We start from the raw sequence: 20,649 nt of genomic DNA on the forward strand, positions 1-20,649 counted from the left end.
GCCCCTATATATATATATATATATATATATATATATATATATAGGATCGGATCATATATATATAGAATCGAATTATGTGGTTGAAGTGAGTCAGAATTTAGACAAAGGGGTGTCTGTATATATATATATATATATATATATATATATATATATATATATATATATATATATATATATATATATATATATATATATATATATATATGAGGTAGGATCCTTTGACACCGGTGTCAAATTTGAAATTTAACACCTCATATGAGAGCCGTTAGATCAAAAAATATCAACGACTTTGATTTGTAAGCATGTGAGACCATTGATATTTTTTGATCTAACGGCTCTCATATGAGGTGTCAAATTTCAAATTTGACACCGGTGTCAAAGGATCCTACCTATATATATATATATATATATATATATATATATATATATATATATATATATGGGCCTAGTGCCACAAGAGACTGGCCTATATTAATTCGATCCAAGTACTCAACGATTGATGATAGCGATAAGAAAGCATACTTCTTAAACTCCTAGGTGAAGAAACCCTCGTACTAAGAGAGTCACATATATAAGAACCCATAGATGCGAAGCGTTCATGAAATTAATTCCAACCCTGAAACGTTTTTAATCAAATGCAAGTCTTTCTCTCCTACTCGTACCAATACCAAGGGAAGAGTAATAGAATCGGTTCTCTTCAAAGCGTAAAGTTGCATAACTACAACCTAACGAATTATTATATTCTTGCCACTAGTCCAAGGGAAGAAGAAAAGCACCAAAAAAGTTGAAATACTAATTAATAATATTAAAGCAAACAACTTATATATATATATATTGGTGTTCGGACAGGTATTGATATCAAAGCAAATTACTACCTTAAAAATCAAAATATATACACCTGAGAATTATGGGACTAGTATTTGGGCGCTTTATGGGTTTTTGCCGAAGAACCAAGTCCCATGAAATTGTCATTGTCTCCTCAGATTCCTCTCCTCAGCATACCCACAAACAATCTAGGAAAACCCAACAAATGCCAACTCCACCTCCTCCTCCTCCTCCTCGTCGTACCAAACATACCCAATCTTCACAAATACGACCAATTTTAGGAAAACCGTACGTTAACATAAACTTGATGTACGAGATGAAGAAAGAACTAGGAAGAGGCCAATCGGGTGTCACTTATCTATGTACTGAGAAAACGACAGGAAGAGAGTATGCGTGCAAATCTATTCCAAGGGAGAAGCTATTGAGCCAACATGAAATTGATGATGTTAGAAGAGAGGTTATGATTCAGCAACATCTTTCAGGGCAACCCAACATAGTGGAATTCAGGGGAGCTTTTGAGGATAGGCAGAACGTGCACCTAGTGATGGAGTTGTGTAGTGGGGGTGAACTCTTTGACCGCATTATGGCCAAAGGGAGTTACTCTGAGCGTGAAGCAGCCATAGTTATGCGGCAAGTTGTGAATGTGGTTCACGTGTGCCATTTCATGGGTGTAATGCATCGAGATCTCAAGCCAGAGAATTTCTTGTTGGCTACCAAGGACGAGAATGCTGCAGTTAAAGCCACTGATTTTGGACTCTCCATTTTCTTTGAGGAAGGTTAGTACTTTGTTGCTTGCTCAATGTCTTTCCCTTATTCCTTCTATTTTGTTTCCTTCCCATAATTACTTGCATTATCATCTTTTTTCTTTTATTTTTCCCCCCTTAATCTCTAGTTCATCATTGCGAGTTGGGGGAAAGTACTGGGGGTCTGGGGTTATGCTATGCTAATTTTAACATCCATATCAATCATCGAAAAATATTATATAAAATTATTAATGTGAATTCACATATCAACTTAAATTGGTTTTGAAGTCCCCATGGATTTGATTAATCTGATTTTGGATTTGGCCTTTCTATCTTCTCCAAAAATTGTAACTTTCAGGATTCCAACCATCTATCATTTAATAGGTCAAATCCTGAAATTTAATTGAATCATCACTAGACTAATAACTTTTGGTTTGATGTGTTTTCTTTTAGCCTGTGCTAACTTTTCGGTCAATCATGGCCTAGATGTAATAATTTTGGTGCTAACTTACATATTTTTAAACAGACCTTGAATGCATGATAATAAAGGCGAAATACTAACCCATAACATTCTTAATATGTCCCGAAGAATATGGGATTCTTGGAATCCTAATTAGACATTGAAGCCCCCCTTCAGTGAAGTTGGACTTCTTCTTCTTTTTTTTAAGCATAGTTGGACTTTTTTAACTCAGCAAAAAGAGTACATTTGAATAAGTTTTAACCAAAATATTTAGAGAAATTTTTTTTTAAAAAAAAAAAAAACTTATCTAATATACATTTTTTAGACATGTCTTTCAATTAAAAATATTAAAAAATATAAACAAAGAAATATACTGAATCAGATGTATGGTGCTTTTCTGGAAAAAGAATCTGGGTTTAAATGATTACCTTTTATCTTAAAAAATTTAAGAAAAAATATTAGTAGAATACTCCCTTTAAATAATGAGGATTGTATTGGTCCTTTTACATGACAAATTGCTTCCATCCTGCACATACAAAAACCATCACCATCAACTTTTTATTTTTTTTCTGTTTTTTGAAACTCTTGTGGGCCCATGCTTTTTTGTTAGTGCAGGACATAACAAACTTATTCCCCTTAAATAATACAATAATCACATACTTTTAAAGTAATTATTGTATAGTAAAAGAAAAAGATTATATTTATAACCTATTTTCGTTTATAACTTTTTACAATTAAATTTTAGGGTTTATTTTTTCTGCAGATAACTTATCTGCAGTAAGTCCAATACAACGTCATTTTGGAACGAAAATCATGGTATTTTTGTAATTTTAATTTTTTTCAGGATTACTATAGTCTTTATAATTATTTTTAAATATTTCAATCTCAAAACGACGTTGTTTTAGGAGTAATGCAGATAACTTATATGCATTAACTGCAGAAATATTTTTCTATAAATTTTAATAGTTGATTCCGTCAATCTGACAGTTATAATTATTAGAAATTAATAATTAATTAATAAATATGACTAAATAAATTTAAATTAACGAAAATCAACGGCTAAAATTCAGTTGTAAGCGAAAAAAAATTGTAAATATAACCTCCCTCGTATAAAAAGAAAAATAAAATAAAATAAAGTTTGAGAAAAAAGGACGATGCGTTAAATATCTTGCATGATTTTTTTGCTAATATTTATTTGTAAGGAATCTACGTATTTTTCTCTTTATAAAATATTTAAAAAATGATTTTATTTCAATAATTATGGACAAAAGTCGAGTATTTTTTTTTTTTGGTAGGTGAGTATCTTTTTTCTATTACGAATAGAATATATTGATTAGGTGTAAATGGGTCAGGTAGCCTAATAAAGGCCTATGGCCCAGCTTAGATTTGATCTATTATATATAATCAAATAAAATAGGCTTAAGCTTTTAAAAAAGCAGGTCATAGACTTTCTTTTACATGTCGGGCTTATAAGTCTACAGATCATCTATATCATTTTATTTATTTTAAATAAAATAAATAAAATTATTATTCTTTGAATGATAAAGTAATATCATTTTAATTATTAGATGCCTAATAGATTTAAACAAGCCTAGGGCAAGATTTTTGTTTTTTAAATATTAGTTAGGTCAGAATTATAATTTGGGCCTATACAAGACTAATAGACCAAGCCAGATCTAAAGTATTTTACATAAATATACCCTATTTAAGGCAAATCTAACTCAACCCAATCCATTTACACCCCTAACAAAATGCACTACAAAACTTAGGATACATGTTGATTGCGAAACGCATCATAGATAGCTCATAGATAGCTCCGCGTCATAATTCTCCGTGTCTAGACACGCAGGAAGTGAATCGTTCAACTTCACAACTTGTTTATAGTTCGACTATTAGATATAACTAAGGGTGCTAAACGAAACAGAGGCATTTGGCCCGGCTCATAAAAACTTTGATTTACATGTCTAAAATTGATTGTTGGAACCAGGCTTGGACTTATATAAAAACTCATTTAGTAAAAAGGCTTTAGACTCCAATTGAAAAGTTCGGCCTTAGAGCCTATCAGGCTGACCTAGTATACTAACTTTTGTTTTTATTTTATAGTTTTTTTATTACTCATAATAGTCATTTCTCTCTCCTCAACTCATTTTATCTCATTTTATTAGTTAAACAATCTTTTTGAAAGATTTTTTTCTAAATTATATTGTTTGGATATACATTGAATTTATAAATCTTTATGAAATTATTAGTATTGTTGATCGTATATTCTTTTTGGATAAATTTTTATTGTCTTATTATTTTTTAATAGGCTAACAGGCTAAACTAGGCTTTTATTTTTTGTAAATAAGACAAGCCACATGCTGATAATTATATTCATAACAAGTAACAGGCTAGGTCACACTGATACATTTAAACTCAGGCTTAGCCTTTTAAAACCAAAGCTCGACTTGACTCGGCTCGTTAACACCCCTAGATATAACTTTATCTCTTGCATATATAATATGGGTTTTATTAATGTTATGTAACATAATTTAAGTGTTGTTTCCAACACAGACAATAAAAGGAAGAGAGAAAGTGGAATGATGAAAGAGAAAGAAAAACATGTGGACCCCACCTCTTTAATGTGTGTGTAAGAAAGTGAAGTTATATTATGTTATATGATAAACATAAAACCCATATAATATAGTGGCAGATCTATAATATTTAATAATAGGGGTGCAAATAAAATTTTAGATATTATTAAAATTGGTAGGAAACACTAACTATTATAAATAATACTTATATAGTTAGTGTCTCCTATCAATTTTAATAAGGGGTAGATTATGTTTACAACTTTTTTTGTTTACAACTCTTACAACTTCAATTATGTTCTCCTGGGAATACACTCTTCAGTAGTGTACTCCCGAGAGAACATAGTTGAGGTTGTAAGAGTTATAAACAAAAAAAATTGTAAACGTAACCTCCCCTTTTAATAATACTTAAAATTTTAAAATTTTATTTTTATTCTGTTACGAAAAAATTTACATCCCAACTGGTATAAACGACCAATAAGATCAAACGAAACTTCAAATGACGCATTAAGCAACGAGAATCCTTCCTAGCACTAAAATTACGAAACTGCCTCCCTCTCTCTCTCTTGCAAAGCGTAGAGCATACTGATGCAAAAGGGGAGGAGTGATGCTTTTTGCAAGGTAAGGACTAATGACCACCCCAAGCTAACCCAAGGGAAAAGCAAAGCATAAATGGAAAGTGGCAGCATAGTTAAGTTTATACAAATATTTTAATCCCTGAAGCTGAAATTCCGCATAATTCACAATAATCTCTCCACAAACATTCCACATGGGGCACTGCTTCAGCAAACACCACAGCAACAGAGTACCAATCACCTATGACTCTGATTCACCACCCGGTCCTTACCATCAATTGCCACATAAAACCCAACAACAACCTCAACCTCGTTAACCTTATAAAGAATCACTTCACTCAGAAACTTTATGTTGGGGTGAGGACATTTTTAAAACTTTATATTATTCTTTAAATCACCTTTCATACAAGAATCTTTTGGGTTTGAAACGTGAGAATATTACACATGGCCCAATTTTTTGTTTATCTTGTTCTTATTTTAATTCCATTAGAAAGTTGAGATGGTGAAGATCGAATTTGTGATCTTTTGATCAAGAAAGCTATAATACCATGTAAATAATTACTTTAACTCAAAATCTTAAGATATTGGGTGAGGGTTTTTCTAATGGTTTGAAGGGTGGATAATGCACATGCCCACTTAACTATGCTAGAAAATTCTACAAAAGAAAGTGGGGGGATATGATCGAAACCGAGGATCTGATACCACATAAAAAATCATTTCAATCATAAACCTTAAGGTCTTTTTAATAGTTTATATTATTTTCAAACATCTCTATTTCAAACTCCATCATTATCGTCATTGGAAATGGATCATCTCATGTGAAAAAAAATATATGATATGGTCATGTGGGAAGATCACAATCATACAAAAGTTAATCAACGGTTATGATTTCGCAACTACTTATTTTAACATTTTTTTCTCTCTCCTCCTTTATTACTATTGATCCACCTTTGTATGATTATGATTCTTCACATGACATGGTCATGTAAATTTTGACATTAGAAGATCCAGATTCATCGTCATTATTATCCGTTGCTCAATCTATATTAGGCAAACCATACATTGATATTAAGGTTCTTGTCACTCTTGAGAAGGAACTTGGAAGGGGTCAATTTGCTATCACTTATCTTAGCATAGAGAAGGCCACAAAACGAAAGTATGCTTGTAAATCCATTCCAAGGAGAAAGCTAACTACAAAGAAGGAAATTGAGGATGTTAGGAGGGAAATTATGATCCTTCAGCACCTAACGGGACAACCCAACATCGTTGAGTTCAAGGGTGCTTATGAGGATAAGCAAAGTGTGTATTTGGTGATGGAGTTGTGTCAGGGTGGTGAGATTTTTTTATCAACAGCTTCTTTTACAGTCTGTTCAAATCGTCCTTTCAGTTCAAGCTCACGTTCAGATTTTTTCTGGGCTTTTCCAACATACCACTCCTTGTCATCAAACTTCTTTCCGTTAAGTGCCTCAACAGCTTTAGCAGCATCATCTGGATTTTCAAAATTAACAAATCCAAAGCACTTTGATTTACCATCTCCATCTCGCATTACTACAGCACTAGCAGTGCTTGCTGCTTCAGCCCAGAAATTCTTTGGCAACTCTTTTTCGTGAAGCATACATCGAGTCATTTCCATTATGTACCTGTTTCTTCGCTCACTTACTCCATTTTGTTGCGGAGTGTATGGAGCAGTGAGTTGGTGTTCAATGCCAGATTCTTCACAAAAAATATTAAATTGTTCTGAAGTATACTCCTTTCCATTGTCAGTCCTAATGCATTGAATGCTACAACCACTCTGGTCCTCCACCATTTCCATGTGAGATAGCTCATTGGTGGTGGCTCCCTGCCACGGGCTTCCCCCTGGAACCCGGTTCAAAACTTTCTAAGTTTGATGGAGGAGACCGTGTTGATGCAAGCAAGTACAGAAGTTTGGTGGGAAGCCTACGCTATCTCACATGCACGAGGCCGGATATCTCGTTGAGTGTCGACATAGTAAGTCGGTTCATGGAGGAGCCAAGATACACACATTGGAAGGCGGTAAAGAGAATTCTGAGGTATGTTCAAGGTACAGTTTCACACGGGTTACACTACTCGAGCTCGGCAAAATACAAGTTGATTGGATATTCTGACAGTGATTGGTGTGGAGACGTAGATGATCGAAAGAGCACGGCTGGTTATGTGTTTTTCATGGGCAACACGGCATTCACTTGGATTTCGAAGAAGCAACCTATTGTGACACTGTCGACATGTGAAGCTGAATATGTAGCTGCATCTTGGTGTGTTTGTCATGCAATGTGGCTCAGGAATTTGCTAAGCAAGCTGGAGGAAAAACAAGTCGGCCAAACTGTGATCCGAATTGACAATAAGTCGGCTATAGAGCTAGCCAAGAACCCGGTAAATCATGAAAGAAGCAAGCATATTGACGTCCGATTTCACTTCATCCGGGATCAAGTAAAGGAAGGAAATGTGGGGCTAACACACGTGACCAGTCAAGAGCAAGTCGCGGATATCTTCATGAAACCGCTACCGACGGTACTCCTTGACAACTACAAGAAATTGATCGGCATGAAGGATGGCAGAAGCATTTAAGTTTACGGGGGAGTTTTGTTGAATAAACGTTAAATGTGGAGTTATGTGTCAGTTTAATTTTTAATGGGTTTAATTCAGCAATCAATTTAGTTTTTAATGGGTTTAATTCAGCAAACGTTAAATGTCAGTTTTATGTTTTTAAGTTTCTGAAATTATGTGAGTTTATTGTGATGTTAAGTGTCTTTATTGTAGAGTTACAAGTTTTGTAATTTAAATCTATTGTTTGAATGTAAAAGTTACGACTTCTGCCTTAGAAAAAATCCTTTGTTTTACTCTTCTGCAATACTAAAGAAGCATTTAAGTTTACGGGGGAGTTTTGTTAAGTAAACGTTAAATGTTACTTTAATGTGTTTAAAGTTGTCAGTTATGGATAGTTTATGAGTCATAAGGTTAGCATTAAGTTTAGGAGTTTTGAAAGGTTAAGAGTCAGTCGTTATGTTTTGTTATTAAGTTTGGTTTTAATTCTGGTTTATGGCTATTTAGTATTGCAGTTTTAGAAAGGCAAACTATAGCCTATAAATAGTCTAGTATATTGTTTGAGAAACACAGAATTGAGAAGCAACGAAATTTAGTAAAATATTTCACAGAAGTTTGTTCTCTTTCTCCACAAGTCCTCACGACATTCTTGAATAGTTGTTTCATTTGTTGGTTTTGTATTTGAGCGATCCTACAAATTGGTATCAGAGCTATGGGGAAAAAGAGCGAGTTAGAGGTGCCACTCTTCCATGGAGATAAGGATGAAGCATTAGATTGGCTTCTCTGTTTGAAGGAACATTTTCGGAAAGAAAAAACCTGGACGGAGGACAAATGGCAGGTGGCCATGAGAAGACTCAGAGGAAGTGCAATCAAATGGTTCCATACATGGAACTGCCGCGACTTTAATAATATGTGGAAGGATTTTCTAATGGCCTTCGTAACAAAATACTTACCTGGACGGTTTGATCTGATTGATGAAGAAGAAGATGAAATCATCAATGATGATGATGAAGATGAGGAGAATGATGCGGATGAAGAAGAGATCGATATGGCGGAGTCCGAGGTTGCCAACGGCAACGCATCCGCGGAGGAGATTGACGTGTCAGAACGCGTAAGAGACGACTCGGAGAAGAAGACGATGGAGATGACTGCGGCCAAGGGAGCCGAGATAGAAGATGAGGAGAACGAAGGAGCCGAGATCGAAGATGAGGAGAACGAAGGAGCCGAGATCGAAGCAGAGAAGGACGGGAATGACGAGTCCACTGTCGAGGTAGAAGACTTCGTGGAACCTGAGTGTCTGGAGACTGAGTCGAAAATCGGAAAGGAGATTGAGAATCCGAGATGCTTGATGGAGACCGGCTTGGAGGAGACTGCGAATCCGAGTCTCATGTTGATAACCGGGATGGGGGACATCCCGGCTAAATCAACGAGTTCATGTTTTGGAAGAGACTTCGACCCCGTCGTGACGAGGTCGACGTCGGCGACCGGCATAGGTCGCTGGTCCGAGATGCCATTGAGGAGATGCGAGGAAGACGGCAATGAAGGAGCCGAGAACGGCGAAAAAATGGAAGGTGCATTTGAAGAAAAGGATGTGGTCTTGAAGAGAAAAAGAGATTTTGTTGACAATACCAATGATGCAATTGTGAAAGCAACTGGTGAAGTGGCGAATGAAACTGAGAAGAATTTGGGTGACGAGAAACTTGCAGGTGAAGAAGATGCAGCGAATGGAAACAAGGAAAGTCCTGCTAATGAAACTGAAAATATCAAATTAAAGAAGCCACCGGATAAAATAAAATATGTTCAGAAAAATAATTGCTGGGGAGATATTTTTTTGAGTTAATTAAGTTGGAAGGTGTTAGATGTTTTTTGTCGGTGATCAAGATTGAAGAAAACAGGCGCGATCAGAAAGTTGAAGAAAAGTAGAAGCAACGCGAAGAAAGAAAGAAGAATTCAAAATTTATGGGGGAGTTTTGTTGGGATAAATTTTAAATGTCCATTTTTAGCAGTTTTGGTTTTTTAGTTTCTTGTGTCAGTTAGAATATTAATGAGTCAGTTATGTCAGTTATAAAGTAATGAGGGTGTTATGTGTGGAGTTATGTTTGTCAGTTTTATAGCTTATAAATAGCCTTTGATAGTTTGTATGAAATGTAGATCAAGAGATCAAGAGATCAAGAGATCAAAGAGAAAAAGAAAAAGAGCAAGAAAGCAAGAATAGAAAAGAAAAGTTTTTTTGTAGATACACAAGTATAGTTGTCTCTTGCATCTGTGTGGATATCCAAATTCTAACAAAAGGGTAGTTACTCTGAGGGTGAAGCTGCCTCTATATTCAACAAATTGTGAATGTGGTCCATGCTTGTCATTTTATGGGGGTGATGCATAGGGACCTTAAGCCTTAGAATTTCTTGCTTGCTAGCAGGGGCGGACTTAAAGGGGGTTAGGGTGGGCCCTCACCCCCCCTAAAATTTGATGAGAAAAAATTATATATACAAATGATATTTTAATAATATTACAAAATATATGCGAGTGGGTAAATTACTGACATGCGTGAGCATGAAGAGGAAACACAAAATCTCAACCGCTCAAATCAAACTTTTGAAAATTGCCTGCAATTGCAAAAGACAACTGAAGAGGAAGCACAAACATTTTCATTGTAGGGGCGCGTGGGACTCGATCTTGAAACACTCTTCAAGTACCTCTTTACTCTTCAATTTTCAGTGATAGTTAATAACCCGCCTCAGCCTCTCTTACCTTCTTTTGGGGTAAAATTTACTAAAAGGTGTTTGGTAGGTCAAAAAATTTTCGGGAATGTTGAGTTAATTTTAATGATGTTGTGTGTTAATTTTCCCACCACATGAAGAAAAAAAAATAATTCCACCCCTTCAATAGTAATCTTCCCCAACTATTTTACATAGAAAAGCAAATGATGGGAAAAAAATTTCCTAGCCATATTTTTACTTCACCTCCTACCAAACATTGACAAATAATTTTCCAACCCTATTTTCTTAGGAAATTTTTTTTTTCACCTCATACCAAACACGTGATTGTGAGATTAAAAAATTGTAGTGTGCAGCAATAGCATATAAATTTTTTGTGGGTATCTAATTTATTGATAATGGATAGCATGATTTATTTATGGGTTCGCCTCATCTGCAGCAATAGCATATAAATTTTTTTATAGCATACATATTTACACATGTGGATTCTGACATTTAAAAAGAAAGAAAAAAGTCAGGATCCGCATGCGTAAAATAAAATCAAGAACAAGCTTCGAAATAAAATAGAAGACCAATTTCTTGATGATTCTTTGATTACATACATTAAAAAAGAAATTATTTTGAGTTTTAACACAAATTCAATTATATATGAGTTAAACAATAAGAAAATACGTAAAATAAGAGTCAAATGAAGTATTCTTAATCTTTGTGATAGATTTCTTTTAATTTTTTTATATTAAGTCTGTATTATATTTTAAATATTTTTGTTTATAATATAATATTTTTTATTTTCGTCCTCGTCATTAAAATTTCTGCGTCCGCCACTGCTTGCTAGTAAAAATGAAAAGGCGCCCTTGAAAGCCGCAGATTTTGGTTTGTCTGTCTTCATTTAAGAAGGTTGGTTAGGGAGGCATCCTCTTCAATCTATGCCCTCTTGCATCTGCTTCATTTCTCATCTTTGTTTATGCATTTTGTTCATTTACAACATGATTGTTTGGATTCAATTTCAAATTGTTTCTCTTTTTTCAAGTTTGTTGGATTCCAACTTTAGATTAGACATTGTACTAAGAAAAAAAATATTGAGTTAGAATGTTAGGTAGCTTCAAAATGGGATAACTTTAGCATGCCGAAATATCATCGAGTTAAATTAGTTGTTAAAGCTTTGGTAGATTCCTTCATGGATCAATATGACCAAGTCAATTATTATTATTATTATCATCAGAACATCGAGTCAACCAAGTAAACGGTCTTCTAACATCAATAATGTACTACTGACTGTGAGAATACTAGTGGTGGAGCTACGTCCCTCTTCAAGTTCATACAAGTCGGTCTTCTAACATCAATAATGTACTACTGACTGTGAGAATACTAGTGGTGGAGCTACGTCCCTCTTCAAGTTCATACAAGTTTTTAATTTTGAGTACAATTTCTAGTTTGAGAAGTCCGTGGCGGGGGCCACCACCAATGAGCTAAGACTACACCAACCGTAGTAAGTGGATCCGACACCATGTCTCAACCCAAAACCTTAAGGCATTGGGTTCATGGGTCCTTTCACTTATATACTCTTCACTTAGCTCATTACCAACCAATGTGGGACTCATCACACTTGAATATCTCAACAATAAATAATAATAGACCCACCAAACTTATAAAAGCCTTTAGTTATTAGTATCATTTCTATTTATTTTTTATCAAATATATAGTCCTAATTAATTTGCAAAGAAGAATATACGTTACAATTTTGTCCCATTGGCAAAGATGGACACGTCACACGAACAAAACATCTCGTCATGCACGGATACAACATAGGAGTATTAGTTGTTATTATTATTATTATTATTATTATTTGTGTGTGTGAATCGAGTCATTGTATTGTACTAAATAATAAGCAATTTTACAGGAAAAATGTATGAAGAAGTTGTTGGAAGTGCATACTACATAGCTCCAGAGGTATTAAATCGGAATTATGGAAAAGAGATAGATGTGTGGAGTGCAGGAGTTATTTTATACATCCTCCTAAGTGGGGTTCCTCCATTTTGGGCTGGTAAGTAGAATGCATGACTCTGTTTCGGTTCACAATGAGGCAAATAAATGCATATCATGATGGGTACATGTTTTAGTTTTATTTTCATTGGTTTAGTCATTAGTGATATTACCTATCAAACAATTTTTAGACAACGAGAAAGGCATATTTGAAGCTATTTCGGGAGGTAAGCTCGATCTGGATAGTGCACCATGGCCTTCTATTTCAGCTGCTGCAAAAGATTTGATAAGGAAAATGTTGGCTTTTGATCCTAAGAAACGCATTACAGCTTCTGATGCCCTAGGTAAGTATGTCATTGCGTTTTCAATTCCCCCCACTTACATTCTCATAATTTTTCAATTATAGTATGTGATCCAAACTCTAAAATTAATCCCCCCCAATTCTCAATTGAAAAAAATTTGCAGCCATGTATGGAATTGGAAAAGAAAAAATAAGAAAAGAAAATAGTTGTACTTTTTTACCTCAAACTACAATTTAAATCCCGATACATAAGGTTTCCCGACTTGCAAAGGTAAGGGTGAGGGTCGATTGTACACGGTCTTACTTTTGCATTTTTGCATAGAGGTTGTATCCTAGACTCGAAGTGACCTTCCAGTCATAAGGAATTACCTTACGGCTACTGAAAGACTCGTCCTCTGCAGTATAAACCCAATTAACTAAAATTAATTCAGAGTTTATTCATAGTATGAAGCTGTGTTCACATTATTCATTTGAACCAGAACACCCATGGATGAAGGAAGTTGGTGAAGCATCTGACAAGCCTATAGACAATGCTGTTTTATTTAGGCTGAAACAGTTCAGAGCAATGAACAAGATGAAGAAACTTGCTTTGAAGGTACCTCATAATTTTTGGTTGTGCATAAAATTTGAATCATATGTATGTTCAATTCCCACATAAAATGTAACTAGTCTTAGGTGTGCTCGGTTGATCAATAAGTGGAAAGTGAGAAGGTAAACATTATAAAATAAAAATCACTTTACATTTACTTGGTTCAACAAAAATATGAGAAGGTAGAAAAGAAATATCGAGTATCTTTCTAGTAATAGACTTTTATTTCTTGATATGGAAGGTAATAGCAGAAAACCTTTCAGAGGAGGAAATCATAGGCTTGAAACAAATGTTCAACAATATGGATATTGATCGCACTGGCACAATCACATATGAAGAACTCAAATTTGGATTGTCCAGATTGGGATCCAAGCTAAATGAATATGAAATAAAGCAGCTAATGGATGCTGTAAGTTTAGTCTTAGTCAAATTTAGAAAATAAATGTTTCTGTTTTTTCTCTTTATCATGCGAGAATTAATAAATTATGGTACACACTTTTCTTTCTTCACATGCTTACTCAGGCTGATGTTGACCAAAGCGGGACTATTGACTATCAAGAATTCATTACTGCCACTATAAACCGACATAAACTTGAGAAGGAAGCGAATTTGTTTAAGGCTTTTCAATACTTTGACAAGGATAACAGCGGGTGAGTTTGATCACTACACATATCATAACCACTTGGTCACATAGGTTATGATATTATGTAAAACAATTATTTCAATCCAATAACTAAGTTGTTAGATAAATGGTACATTAATAATTTTATATTATATTAGAATCACTGATTGGAAAGTTATTCAGATTGCGAATGCAAGCCAGCATTGGTACATATAAATTAAGGGTTTTATTAATCTCATCTTAAAGGAGATAGTTATATCATGTCATAGAGACAAACTAGTGGGCTCCACCACCTGAAAACAGAAAAGAAAAAGGTGGCACAGTTATCGAAGGGTGTGTAGGAGAGAAAATTTATATCATGTGACATAAGAATAGTTTTTCCCATAAATTAATTAGTATCATATTTTTTTGTCTATTTTAATTGTGATTTTTCTTAGGTTTTTGTTTAGCTAAAGTTCTGTTTTCCTGACTTTGATCAGTTATATAACAAGAGATGAGCTTAGACAAGCATTGACTGAATATCAAATGGGAGATGAAGCAACCATTAATGAAGTCATCGATGATGTTGACACTGACAAAGTATGTTATATAGTTAATTATACTCTATTAGCCTCTTATAAGCGCTTCCCAAGCTTCTTTATTCCTGTTATAATTTCATAGTTCTGGTCTTCATGTGAATTGTGTTTATTTGCAGGATGGTCACATTAATTACCAGGAGTTTGTAGCTATGATGAGAAAGGGGACCCTGGATAATTATGAGAAAGACAAACCACGATAAGTTCAGTTCATTGATATTAATCGAGTGATGTATTCAAATGAAAATGGAGCTGTTTGTGGATTTTTCTTGCTACTTGTTGCTGGAGATTCAATCTCTCTTGAATTGGTCAGCAAGTGTACCTTAATGTAAAATTTTATGGCACACGAAATGCAAAACTTTGTATAGCTTTTCTCATAAATAAACTACAGGGATGTACCCAAAAAAATAAATAAACTACAGCAAAACTATAATTCCATGACATACTTACGCTACAAATTTTACTGCTCGTTGGTCTTTTGATGAACAAGGTTACTTACATTCTTTTTACATGAAGTGCTGAAGTTACTTCTCTTTGGTTACATTGTATCTTTTGTTGTTCTAATTTTTTTGCAATTTGATTTCGAATTAATTTTATAGACAACTTAAGGTGCTAATTCAATTTCAATCCTTAAAATAAAAAATGATTTGGTACTCTTAACTAATAGCATACAAAGAACCACAAGAACCAGGAGTTATAAGAGGTCTCTCCTCTTCCTCGTTTTTGCTCTCTACCTCCTCTAAGCTCGTTCAGATTTTATTGGCAAAGCAAGGACAACCAAATTCGAGAGGATAGTACAATTTAATACTTCTATCGCTTCCCAATTTCATTCCCCATGCTTGCAACTTTATTTTTCTTCCGTTCTGCTTTTTCCTTGTTCATGCTTGTCTTATTTTTTTACCTTGAGCCTTCAATTCCGTTTTTCTTTCTTCAGGGCCTCTTTATGCTTTGCTAAGCTTTTCTTATAACATCTCCTTTTTTTTCATTTTTATATGTATTTTATTTCCAAATTTTCTATTGAATTTTTTTTATTAATTTTTTGTAATTGGACTAAACGCAAAAGTCGGCTACAATCTTTGTACGTAGGCTGTCATAATAATATTTATGTGATGGACTAAATAGATTATGAAACTTAAATATATTTTTATTTAATTATTTTTGTATTATATGTTATCTCGTTAACCTGTTGCTGATGTGTGTGGACTAGAGTATTATTTTTTCCTTTTTCTTTTTTTAACACCAACCAATATCTGAAATCTTAACCAACCACTCCGACTAATTTAGTTTTGGGTTTAAACTTTTTCACCCGTAACTGTAAAAAAATATTGTTTTTTTTGTTGGGTAGCGATTGGGGGAAAAAAAAACAAACAAACAAAATGGGCTTAAAAGAGTTTGGGAGTTCTTTTTAGAAAAAAAATAAAATAAATCATAGCGGGTAAAAGAATTTGACAGTTGTATATGTAAACTTTGGAATGGGGTTAATATGAAAAATGATTCATGACAAGTGAGATTTCCTCTCACATGAGAAGTGATTTCCCCATGATTCATTCATACCAAAATTTTCACATCATTTTAATACCAGTTAAAAATAACTCGGTTATTCTTTAACAATGTAAATTTTATTAAGCTAATAATCTGTTACTAGCTTATCACTAACAAATTACTTGTCTGTAAATTAATCTATCCATTTGTTAATCAATAAAAAAATCATGCATCTTTGAGTGACATGTTTACAATGAAGGTTTGGATATGGACTGCAGTTTTGATCCAGTTAAGCATAATTAATTCAGTGCTCATGCTTAGTATGAAGGTTTGTTCATTTTACAGAACGACTATAAATACTAAGGTCATTCACATTATGCATTTGAACAAGAACATCCATGGATAAAGGAAGGTGAGCATCCGACAAGCCTCCAGACATTGCTGTTTTAATTAGGATGTGACAGTTCAGAGCAATGAACAAAATGAAAAAACTTGCTTTAAAGGCAACCCAAAATTTTCAGTTGTGCATAAAATCCCACGTAAAATGTAACCAGACTTGGTACTCGGTTGAAAAAATGGAAGGTGGGTAGGTGAAAATTTTAGGATAGAAGTTGTTACACTTGCTTGGTATAACAAAAATATGAGAAGGTAGAAAATATAATATACTTAGGCTGGCTATCTATCTCTCTGATTACAGAATTTTTTTATTTTTGGATATGGAATGTAATAGAAAAAGCCTTCAGGAGGAAGAAATCAAGGGCTTGTAGCAATTGTTCAACAATATTTATACTGATCACTGTGGCACAATCACATTTAAGAACTCAAATCTGGATTATCCAGATTGGGATCCAACTTCCAAACTTAGTGAATCCAAAATAAAGCAGCTAATGGATACTGTAAGGTAGTGTTTGGTTGAAGGTTTATTTTGGGAATGATGGAAAAGTGTAAGTGGATATTGGAAAATACCACGTTTGGTTCAGGCTTTTTCAAAAAATACCAGACAAATAGGATAGATGGGAAAATGACTTTTGTGTTGATTTTTGGATGAAATTCACTGTTACATAATACCACTTGAGATGTGGTATTTTGAAATAACTGAAGAAGTGAAAAAATAGGTGCAAAGTTTCTCCCGAACATAGATTTTGCATATTTAAATAAATTTCCCTGGTAATATTTGGGTCAACCAAACAAATTTTTTTACATTTTCCTACCAAACTCACTTTCCAACCATTTCTCTATCAATTACATTTTCCTAGTAAAAAAAAATTTCTCCCCAACCAAACACTACCTAAGTTCAGTCTCTCACAGATTTAGAAAATAAATTTTCATGCTCTTTCTTCTTCATTAAGCAAGACTATGGTCCATACTTTTCCTTCTTCACGTAACTTTGTCAGGCTGTTGTTGACAAGAATGGGACTATTGACTATTATGAAGTCATTAATGCCACTATGGATGGGCATAAACTTGAGAAGGAAGAGAATTTGTATAAGGCTTTTCAATACTTTGATAAGGAAAACAGAGGGTCAGTATAAAGTTCATTAATTTGAAGATTATAAATATTGCTTAATCATAATACATACAAGACTAAGTCACGTATTGAGTTCAGTAACATAAAATCAGAACAATTAGTTATTCAGATCTTGAAATGGAAGCCAGTGACGGTTCATATTAATATCAGATTTTCATCTATTTCAATTGTGAATCTTACTACAGTCTTGCTTACCTGAAGTTCTGTTTCCATTTTATCAGTTACATAACAATAGATGAGGTTAGACAAGCTTTGACTGAATATCAAAAGAGAGATGAAGCAACTATAAATGAAGTCTTAGAGGACGTTGATTCTGACAATGTATGTTACATAATAATACTCTATTTGGGCTCTTATAATCGTTTCCCAAACTCTGGTGATAATTTCATAGTTCTGCTCTCGATAAGAATTGTGACTCACAGTTGGGCTTCATTTTTCAGATGGGAGAATTAATTACCACGAGTTTGTGACTATGATGATGTTGGGCCGTGCACGGGGAGCTCACGGCGGGGAGAGACCGCCAACCATGAGCCAAGTGAACAGCAATATTAAATGGGCTCGGAACACCACAATCAAACCCAAAACCTTAAGGCATTAGGTGCATGGATCCTTCCACTTATATGGTGCTCACTTAGTCCATTCTTAACTAATGTGGGACTTTTTTCACTCAATCATTCACACTTGGATTCCTCAACAGATGAGAATCCCCAAACTATATTGATACAAAGCCAACCTTATCAAGAGTGAAAATAACAGGGACATGAAGAGGCTTGTTAAATTTTAGTCGTGTCCTGACAAACTTTAATAAAGTGATTAATTTGATCTTAATCCTTCACTTTCAGGACTTTAAGACATGCTGAATTTATCATAACCATTCCTGTGGTTAGCAAAAAACAAGAATTTCACAAATATACAACATTTCTTTGAACTATTAGCCAGTTTACAGGTACAATCAATCCCTCAACTAAATGAACAGATCTCAAGATCCAGAAGCAGTTAAAAGCATGCATACAGTTATATCTACCAAAGACATTTGAAAATAAGGCAAACCTCGTACACAAACAATCTTAAGTACAGGATCCAACACATATCAAGATTTTCAAAAATAAGAAAAATTCCAATACCTTGAACGATCACCGTTGATCACCACCTCGATCCTTCTGAATCTGTTGCCTCTGTTTCTCGGCGAGTTTATCAATAGCGGAGTGGACGGCCTCGCGGCCCCCGATAAGCAAGCGGGTCACGATTTCCGGGTCGGACTCGAATCGGGCCTCTTCGAACTCTCTTCGGGCGTTGTCTCTGAGGACGTCACGCCATAGGACGCCTCTGGAATCTGGCCACATGAAGAACCGGGTGGCCCGAAGAATGTCACGGTAAAGACTCAGCGCTTCTCGGCGAGTGCTGGTGAGTCGCCTCCGATTCAGCAACTCGTCTTCGTCGTCGTTTTCCTTTTTGTTTTTCTTCACTAGATGCCTATCCAGAAGCTCCTCTACGGTGTCGGGCCCATCGTGCAATAGCCGCAAAGGAATTGCGCGTTTTACTTTCACATGAATCCAAATGCTTCGCCATGTTTCCACCTTTCCCCTCATTTCTCTTCTCTTTCTGAATATCACGCCATTGTTTATTCCACGTTAAAAAAGATTAGAAGAATAATGAATGAGTGGGCCTTTGGGCTTAACTCTCATGAATAATATGGAGCCTAATTTGTATTCTTTTGTTATAGGCCACATACAGTTTTCTTGTGTAACCCACCTAGCTTATTGAGATAAGACTTGTTCGACTTATTCTAAATCTATAAATTCAAAATGATTAGTCTAATTGTTTTATCCTAATTGGATTATTATAATTGAAGATTTTGATTAGTCTAATGCAACCCAAATCCGATGCAATGACTAGAGAGCTGTTGAGATATATAAAACCATTAATGTAGTCTTACCCAACAGCTTAAGCTTTTGGGTTGAATTGGTTCTTAACATGGTATCAGAACTTCAGGTACCATGAGGTCACGAGTTCGATCCTCATCGCCCCCCACTTTCAGGTGAAATTAAGAAAAACACAAGGCAAAAAATAAATCTTTCTGTGATTGAGCGATGAGTGAGAGAGAGAAAGGTGATCATGGGAAGAATCCTGGCAAATCAAGTGAAGAACTTGACATTCTTCAAAGAAGTAATAAGAGGAATAAAGGTGAGGGAGATCAGTTTTCAAATGATGTATCTATGATACCTAGACATGAAGGTTGGATGGAAGATGAGAATGGCCAACGTTCAACCTGGAGGGAAATTCTGATGCTTCATAATGGAGAAGATGATGAATGGGAAGGAGAGGCGTCTGCTGAGGAAGACTTAGATGGGGAGGAACCTGCTGAGGAAGAGGATGTCAACCATGGAGGAATTAAGATGTGGGAGGAAGATGATGGGCGTACTTATTTTAGTTGCACCAAAAGAGCAAGGAAGAGAATGAGGAAACCTTGGGAGAAAGCTCTGATTGTTAAACTCCTTGGGAAGAAAATTGGGGTGGAGTTTATGAAGAAAAAAATAAATGTCTTATGGGCTAGAAAAGGCAAAATCAATGTCACTGATATTGGTAATGACTTTTTCGTAGTCCAGTTTAGTGAGAAGGATGATCTCAATTTTGCGTCGAACGGTGGTCCATGGATTGTTTTGGGTCATTATTTATCGTTGAGGAAGTGGAAACCAACTTTCAGACCTAATAGTGCTGGAATTGCTAAGATTGCTGCTTGGATTCGTCTACCGGATATTCCCATTGAATTCTATGATGAAGCTTTTTTAGAAGGATTGGAAACTGGTTAGGCAAGATGATCAAGGTAGACAGCAATACAAATGCTCATGTAAGAGGACGGTTTGCAAGAATATGTGTGGAACTGGACCTATCTCAGCCATTAAAGGGTGATTATGTGCTGGAAGGATTTACCAAACAAATTGAGTATGAAGGATTAGGGCTCATTTGTTTTGGTTGTGGGAAATATGGACATAGCACCGAGAATTGTTCAGCTGCTCCAAAGCAACGCAGTTCATCCGATATTCATATTGACGATCAAATTCATCAAGAGGAACCTGACAACTCAAAATTCCATCGAAGCAAAGGATTGGGACCTTGGAT

General features: G+C 34.9%; 2 protein-coding genes across 3 annotated transcripts; one reads left to right on the forward strand and one right to left on the reverse strand.

Annotated features, from left to right (window-relative positions):
• Window positions 1-907: 907 nt before the first annotated feature.
• On the forward strand, window positions 908-15,803 carry LOC133300763 (calcium-dependent protein kinase 29). Of its 2 annotated transcripts, XM_061500354.1 has the most exons (9): window positions 908-1,601; window positions 12,350-12,493; window positions 12,624-12,776; window positions 13,213-13,328; window positions 13,564-13,731; window positions 13,845-13,972; window positions 14,424-14,523; window positions 14,639-14,685; window positions 15,776-15,803. In XM_061500354.1, the coding sequence occupies exons 1-9, from the start codon at window positions 908-910 to the stop codon at window positions 15,801-15,803; spliced, it is 1,578 nt and encodes a 525-aa protein (XP_061356338.1). The 2 variants fall into 2 exon arrangements, with proteins under 2 accessions (XP_061356338.1, XP_061356336.1); XM_061500352.1 differs by lacking the exon at window positions 15,776-15,803 and having other exon boundaries at window positions 14,639-14,902.
• Window positions 15,804-17,183: 1,380 nt separating this feature from the next.
• Window positions 17,184-19,159, reverse strand: LOC133300766 (uncharacterized). Its single transcript, XM_061500357.1, has one exon. It carries the CDS (start codon window positions 19,116-19,118, stop codon window positions 18,663-18,665), a length of 456 nt encoding a protein of 151 aa, XP_061356341.1. The 5' UTR covers window positions 19,119-19,159; the 3' UTR covers window positions 17,184-18,662.
• Window positions 19,160-20,649: the final 1,490 nt, after the last annotated feature.

Source organism: Gastrolobium bilobum, unplaced genomic scaffold (genome assembly GCF_033153095.1).
Source record: "Gastrolobium bilobum isolate Gb01-03AN ecotype WA unplaced genomic scaffold, APGP_CSIRO_Gbil_v1 utg32013, whole genome shotgun sequence".
Taxonomy (NCBI): domain Eukaryota; kingdom Viridiplantae; phylum Streptophyta; class Magnoliopsida; order Fabales; family Fabaceae; genus Gastrolobium; species Gastrolobium bilobum.

Bases quoted from the DNA above. Each gene is read 5' to 3' on its own strand.
- LOC133300763 (XM_061500352.1), top strand. From the start codon at position 908: ATGGGACTAGTATTTGGGCGCTTTATGGGTTTTTGCCGAAGAACCAAG. The intron at 12,777-13,212 runs GTAAGTATGTCA...CATTTGAACCAG, and splicing joins TACAGCTTCTGATGCCCTAG to AACACCCATGGATGAAGGAA. The intron at 14,524-14,638 runs GTATGTTATATA...GTTTATTTGCAG, and splicing joins ATGATGTTGACACTGACAAA to GATGGTCACATTAATTACCA.
- LOC133300766 (XM_061500357.1), bottom strand. From the start codon at position 19,118: ATGAGGGGAAAGGTGGAAACATGGCGAAGCATTTGGATTCATGTGAAA.